The sequence below is a fragment of the Symphalangus syndactylus genome, chromosome 12 (assembly GCF_028878055.3).
Source record: "Symphalangus syndactylus isolate Jambi chromosome 12, NHGRI_mSymSyn1-v2.1_pri, whole genome shotgun sequence".
Taxonomy (NCBI): domain Eukaryota; kingdom Metazoa; phylum Chordata; class Mammalia; order Primates; family Hylobatidae; genus Symphalangus; species Symphalangus syndactylus.
Window position 1 is genome coordinate 125,871,058 of NC_072441.2, and position 7,030 is coordinate 125,878,087.

The window sequence follows — 7,030 nt, forward strand, 5'->3', positions numbered from 1 at the left end:
TCCTCACTTTCCAGACGATGGGTGGCCGGGCAGAGGCGCTCCTCACCTCCCAGACGATGGGTGGCCGGGCAGAGGCGCTCCTCACCTCTCAGACGATGGGTGGCCGGGCAGAGGCGCTCCTCACCTCCCAGACGGGGCGGCCGGGCAGAGGCGCTCCTCACTTCTTCCCGGACGGGGCGGCCGGGCAGAGGCGCTCCTCACTTTCCAGACGATGGGTGGCCGGGCAGAGGCGCTCCTCACCTCCCAGACGATGGGTGGCCGGGCAGAGGCGCTCCTCACCTCCCAGACGATGGGTGGCCGGGCAGAGGCGCTCCTCACCTCCCAGACGGGGCGGCCGGGCAGAGGCGCTCCTCACTTCTTCCCGGACGGGGCGGCCGGGCAGAGGCGCTCCTCACTTCTTCCCAACGGGGCGGCCGGGCAGAGGCGCTCCTCACTTCTTCCCGGACGGGGCGGCCGGGCAGAGGCGCTCCTCACTTCTTCCCGGACGGGGCGGCCGGGCAGAGGCGCTCCTCACTTCCTCCTGGACAGGGCGGCCGGGCAGAGGTGCTCCTCACCTCCCAGACGATGGGAGGCCGGGCAGAGGCGCTCCTCACTTCCCAGACGATGGGTGGCCGGGCAGAGGCGCTCCTCACTTCCCAGACGGGGCGGCCGGGCAGAGGCGCTCCTCACTTCCCAGACAGGGTGGCCGGGCAGAGGCGCTCCTCACTTCCCAGACGATGGGTGGCCGGGCAGAGGCGCTCCTCACTTCCCAGACGGTGGGTGGCCGGGCAGAGGCGCTCCTCACTTCCCAGACGGTGGGTGGCCGGGCAGAGGCGCTCCTCACTTCCCAGACGGTGGGTGGCCGGGCAGAGGCGCTCCTCACTTCCCAGACGGGGCGGCCGGGCAGAGGCGCTCCTCACCTCCCAGACGGGGCGGCCGGGCAGAGGCGCTCCCCACCTCCAGATGGGGCGGCAGCCGGGCAGGGGCTGCAATCCCAGCACCCTGGCAGGCCAAGGCAGGCGGCCGAGGGGTAGAGGCTGCTGCGAGGCCAGACCACGCCACCGCCCTCCAGCCCGGGCAACACCGAGCACTGTGTGAGCGAGACTCCGTCTGTAGTCCCAGTACCTCGGGAGGCTGAGGCGGGCAGAGCACTCGGCGTCAGGAGCTGGCGACCAGCGTGGGCAAGATGGCGAACGCGTGCCTGCATCCAAAGGAGAAAAGGCAGGCAGCGGTCGCGCACGCCAGCAGTCCCAGGCAGTCCGCAGCGCGGGCAGCAGCAAGCCGAGTAGATTGTAGCCTGGGCCAGATAGGGAAAGAAGAAAGGAAGGAAGGAAGGAAGGAAGGAAGGAAGGAAGGAAGGAAGGAAGGAAGGAAGGAAGGAAGGGACCCTGTCTCTATTAAAAAGAAGTGGTGACATTTGCTTGTAGTCCCAGCTACTCAGGAGGCTGAGGTGAGAGGACCACTTAAGCCCAGGAATTCAAGGCTGCAGTGAGCTGCGATCATGTCACTGCACTGTAGCTTGGGCAACAGAGCAAAACCCTGTCATACACACACACACACACACATACACACACTAACTAGTACAATCAGTTGCTCTGGGAGATACCTCTCAGGGCCTTCTGTTTCTCCTAGTAGGCAAGGTAAGGGTACCCTGGCCTTGGGGTGGTCAATTCTAAAAGATAACCTGCACATTATGAGTTATTTCATAAGGATTTTTAGAGAAAAGAAAAATATAAACAAACTTGTAGCACACAAGCTAATCCAACTACTTTGTGAGCTGATTTTTTTTTTTTGTCTGATCTTTTTTTTTTTTTTTTTTTGTCTGATCTTTTTTTTTTTTTTTTTTTCTAGAGACAGAGTCTTGCTCTGTCGCCCAGGCTGGAGTGCAGTGGCGTGATCTCGGCTCACTGCAAGCTCTGCCTCCCGGGTTCACACCATTCTCCTGCCTCAGCCTCCCAAGTAGCTGGGACTACAGGCGCCTGCCACCACGCCCAGCTAACTTTTTGTATTTTTAGTAGAGAGGGGGTTTTACCATGTTAGCCACAATGGTCTCAGTCTCCTGACCTCGTGATCCACCCTCCTCGGCCTCCCAAAGTGCTGAGATTACAGGCGTGAGTGACCGTGCCTGGCCTGATCTTTTTTCTTAACTATATGCTTATAAATGAGGAGGAAGGAATGAATATCGTTAAGTGGTATTCACCCTTGCAAGGTTCTCTATAGTGGCAAGGGCCGGGTTAGAAGATCCGAATGTAGGGGAGGTCCTAAAGATGATGGCAGCAGCAGGTTGGGCAATCTGGAAAGACTGGGGAAGTGTTGTGTATTACAGTTCTTAGACACAGGCAAGAGAAGCCCCTGGATATGGCCCCACATTCAGAGAGCCCCACTCTGGCCCTCTACTACCCACATCCCTTCCCACAGAGCGAGGAGTGCGTGAGGCTGAGGGGAGGTGGTCACCCTGTGTCTGGGCCCCTCCACTCTAGACCAGACTCCAGGCAACCAGGAACCTGGAGTTCCCCACTCAGCTGACTCAGAGCTGCTGAGGTTTAGACAACAAACTCTCACTTTGGCCCATCCTTCTAAGGGTGGACTGGCTGCCCTTGTGGGCCTTGCTGGGCCCGAGGGGTGGCCAAGAGGTGGGAGGATCACTTAAGCCCAGGACAAGCTCAGACAAGAGGCAGTTTGTGGCTGAGCCTGAATGAAAAAGTAGAGGTGTTTGTGGGAGGCCCTTGGCAGTGCTGGGAGGGGCAAGAAACGGGAAGAAAAAGAGGTGAGTCTCAGGCTGAGGGCCGGGGACTGGAGGGAGACACCAGCTTTCTCTGTGCTGCCCCATTCAGGCCCAGAACTTCACATAGTGTGAGATTTTTTAATTTGAACTTGGCCTTCGAAGCCATACAAAGGGCAATCTCTCAAGGTGGAGGGATAGAACATATTTCACAGTTTGTTAGATTGGTTTATTCCTTTTAAATACCTGGATCTCTGGTATGTGAGCCTCCATGTGTCATCTCGACTCAGCCATGAAATTTTAGGGATGATCCTGTTTTAGGGATGAAATGTTTTTGGAGATGGGTTTTGAGGACTGGGAAGGATTTAGATGGGTCAGAATGGCAGGAGATAACAGGACAAAAGGCTCGGACATGGGCATCTGCAGACACCGGCAGGGAGAGTAGGGGAAGAAAGCCATTGCGGCTGCATGCCTTCTATTTGCCAGCTTTTGGGCGTGGCATGGGGTACGTAGCCTTCTCAGCCTGGGCTCCACCTCCCAGGCATCGCCTTTCTCTGTGACGCCTGACACTGTGCTCCAGCCGTCCCAGGCCATCTGGTTCCCATGCACGCCCCGCCTTCTCGCACCTCCCGCTTGCACATGTGGTCTCTGCTCTGCTCCCCCTGCCCTCCCTCCTGCATCCCCTCCCAGCCCTCTGCCGACTCACCTCCTACCTGTCCCTGAGACCTCCCTAAGACATCACCTTCTCTGGAAGTCTCTCCTGAGGGCCCACACGAGCTTGGATCCCGTAACACCACCCATAATGCTACCTTGAAACCACTTTGTCTCCGTCAGGCCCTAAGCTTCTTGGACAAGCTGAGAGAAGTTGTTGGGAGCAGCAAGGAGGGCCAAACAGTTTTGTTTCATTTTGGTTTACTTTTAACCCTTATTACAATCCTTATAACTATTTAGTGAGAAGAAACAGTAGAAAAAGAATATGAAAATGGTTAACAGAGGTGGTTTGACATAATAGGTAAAGCACTGTGCTTTAAAAAAAAATTTTTTGGCCGGCCATGGTGGCTCATGCCTGTAATCCCAGCAATTTGGGAGGCCAAGGTGGGCAGATCATGAGGTCAGGAGTTCGAGACCAGCCTGACTAACATGGTAAAACCCCGTTTTTACTAAAAATACAAAAATCAGCCTGGCATGGTGGCACATACCTGTAATCCCAGCTACTCAGTAGGCTGAGGCAAGAGAATCACTTGAACCCGGGAGGCAGAGGTTGCAGTGAGCCGAGATCACGCCACTGCACTCCAGCCTGGGCAACAGAGTGAGACTCTGTCTCAAAAAAATAAATAAATAGGCCAGGCACGGTAGCTCGTGCCGGTAATCCCAGCACTTTGGAAGGCCAAGGCAGGTGGATCACGAGGTCAGGAGTTTGAAACCAGCCTGGTCAATGTGGTGAAACCCCATCTCTACTTTAAAAATATACAAAAATTAGCTGGGCATGGTGGCACGCGCCTGTAGTCCCAGCTCCTCAGGAGGCTGAGGCAGGAGAATCACTTGAACCCGGGAGGCAGAGGTTGTAGTAAGCCAGGATCACGCCACTGCACTCCAGCCTGGGTGACAGAGTGAGACTCTGTCTCAAAAAACTAAAAAATAAATAAAATAAATAGGCCAGGCGCGGTGGCTCACTGTAATCCCAGCACTTTGGGAGGCCGAGGTGAGTGGATCACGAGGTCAGGAGTACAAGACCAGCCTGGCCAAGATGGTGAAACCCCGTCTCTACAAAAAATACAAAAAAATTAGCCGGGCGTGGTGGCGAGTGCTTGTTATCCCAGCTACTCCGGAGGCTGGGGCAGAGAATTGCTTGAACCCAGTAAGCGGAGGTTGCAGTGAGCCGAGATTGCGCCACTGCACTCCAGCCTGGGCGATAGAGTGAGACTCCGTCTCAAAAAAATAAATAAAATAAAATGAATAAATTTCGGCCGGGTGCGGTGGCTCATGCCTATAATCCCAGCACTTTGGGAGACCGAGGTGTGCAGATCATGAGGTCAGGAGTTCAAGACCAGCCTGGCCAACATGATGAAACACCGACTCTACTAAAACTACAAAAAATTAGCCAGGCGTGGCGGTGTGTGCCTGTAATCTCAGCTACCTGGGAGGCTGGAGCAGGATAATCACTTGAACTCAGGAGGCAGAGGTTGCAGTGAACAGAGATCATGCCATTGCACTCCAGCCTGGGGGACAGAGCAAGACTCTGTCTCAAAAAAAAAAAAAAAAATTATCAGTGCATGTGTTTGTGTGCCTGTGTTTATATGCCCACACGTGCACACACACAGGTGGAGTGGGGGTCCTCATTTATTCACCAGAGGCTTCTTTGGTGAAAGAAGAGGGATGCGTTATCAGGGTTTTCAAGCCTTCAGAGTTCCCGAGGGCTCCCACAGGGACAGCTCCCCCGGTATCCCCAATGAGTGGTCTTCCCCCTTCCCCCTACAACCATAGCAGCACTCTATATTTTGTCTACGAGTTGAGATTACCTATAAAATTCCATCCTGCATTTGCAAACCTGAACGAGAAAGGCTCCAAGTCGTTGGTCTGGAGCTCTAAAGTCCTGTCCAGGCCCCTGTTCCTGGGTTCTGTCGTTCTGTAAGTGGAAATGGCAGCTGGGGCCTGGAGGCCTGGGTACAGCTGAGTAGGGAGCACTCGTGTGGGGCTAAATGAATGCAGTGGAAGGATCTGGATCATCTGGGACCCTACATGTCTTCCTTCTTTGCCTCTTTTCCAGGGATGCACTCTCTGAGATATTTTGGCCTGGGCATTTCGGATCCTGGCCATGGGGTCCCTGAATTTATTTCAGTTGGGTATGTGGACTCGCACCCTATCACCACGTATGACAGTGTCACTCGGCAGAAGGAGCCGCGGGCCCCATGGATGGCAGAGAACCTCGCGCCTGATCACTGGGAGAGGGGCACTCAGCTGCTGAGGGGCTTGCAGCAGACGTTCAAGGTGGAACTGAAGCGCCTGCAGAGGCACTACAATCACTCAGGTGTGCACGCGGCAGAGATAGAAGCTTCCCCTATCCCACCACACCCCGCATAGACCCCTGGGCTGATCTCCAATGAGCGGATGCTGAATTGCACCTGCTGTGGCTTTGGCAAAGCCTGAGAAATCAGGTTGGTGGAGTTCAGGGCCTTCCATCTGCCTGTGCATCTTCTGGACTGTCCCTCACTCCCCCAGGAGCACTCTGTCATTTGCCCCACCCACTCTTCCCCATCTCTGTATCTGTATCTGCATCCCATTTCCACTCAGGCTTCTGATATGCATGTCCTTTCCCATTCTAAATTTGCCCATTCTGTGTCTCACTTCCTGGTAGCCAGGCCTAGTGACTTGCTTATGCATATTGACAGTAACTTTCCCAGGGGTATTTCTGGCTCCTGCATCTCTCTCCCTCCTCCACTGCACTCAGAATAGCCACAAAGTTTATCAGTCATTCCCATTACAGAATAACTCCCCAAGGCAGGAATTAGCACACTCCTTTGACAGGCAGTAGGTACTTCACAGATACCTGCTGTCAGGTGGGCTTCCATAAGAGGGACCTCCTGGGGACTCAGCAATGCCACGGCAGGCCTGGGGGGTGACGTAAAGTAGACCAAAGGATGCTTCCAGCCATGTCCCTGCTCCCAGCACTTGAGAGCCCACCTCTGTCCCTGTGTGGACCCCTTTGGGCTTGCGTGTGTGTTCCAGGGTCTCACACTTACCAGGGAATGACTGGCTGTGAGCTGCTGGAGGATGGAAGCACCACAGGATTTCTGCAGTATGCATATGACGGGCAGGATTTCCTGATCTTCAGTAAAGACACCCTCTCCTGGCTGGCTGTAGATAATGTGGCTCACACCATCAAGAGGGCATGGGAGGCCGATCAGCATGAGTTGCAACATCAAAAGAATTGGCTGGAAGAAGAATGTATTGCCTGGCTAAAGAGATTCCTGGAGTATGGCAAAGACACCCTACAGAGAACAGGTAAAGAGAAAGAGAAGGCCTCATTCCCACATTGCTTGAACAACTGTTTTTATACATAACTCTTTGAATCTAGGTTATATCCACTGTATCCTGAAAGCCATCTCTTTAGTTGGCCTATCATGATCTCATGGCTAGAACCCCCATGAGAACTTTCCCTGGTTACTTTTGAGTGGCATCTTGACAAGATTTGACAGTTCCCCTTGTCTTGACAGAGTGGAGTACCTCCAAGGGCACCTTGTTTTTGGGGATCTATTGTGGCAAATTCTTCCATTCCGTCAATGATAAGCTGGGAAATTCTTTGGGAAATAGAGCAATTCTTACAAACTG

General features: G+C 54.2%; 1 protein-coding gene across 7 annotated transcripts in view; it reads left to right on the forward strand.

Moving 5' to 3' along the window:
* Positions 1 to 7,030, forward strand: part of LOC129468943 (major histocompatibility complex class I-related gene protein) — a 164,241-nt gene that overhangs the window by 23,109 nt on the left and 134,102 nt on the right. For all 7 annotated transcript variants that reach the window (XM_063627545.1, XM_063627546.1, XM_055254978.2 and 4 more), the window contains exons 4-5: positions 5,469 to 5,729; positions 6,428 to 6,703. In XM_063627545.1, the coding sequence (XP_063483615.1) occupies positions 5,469 to 5,729; positions 6,428 to 6,703 (537 nt within the window). The remainder of the gene's footprint in view (positions 1 to 5,468; positions 5,730 to 6,427; positions 6,704 to 7,030) is intronic.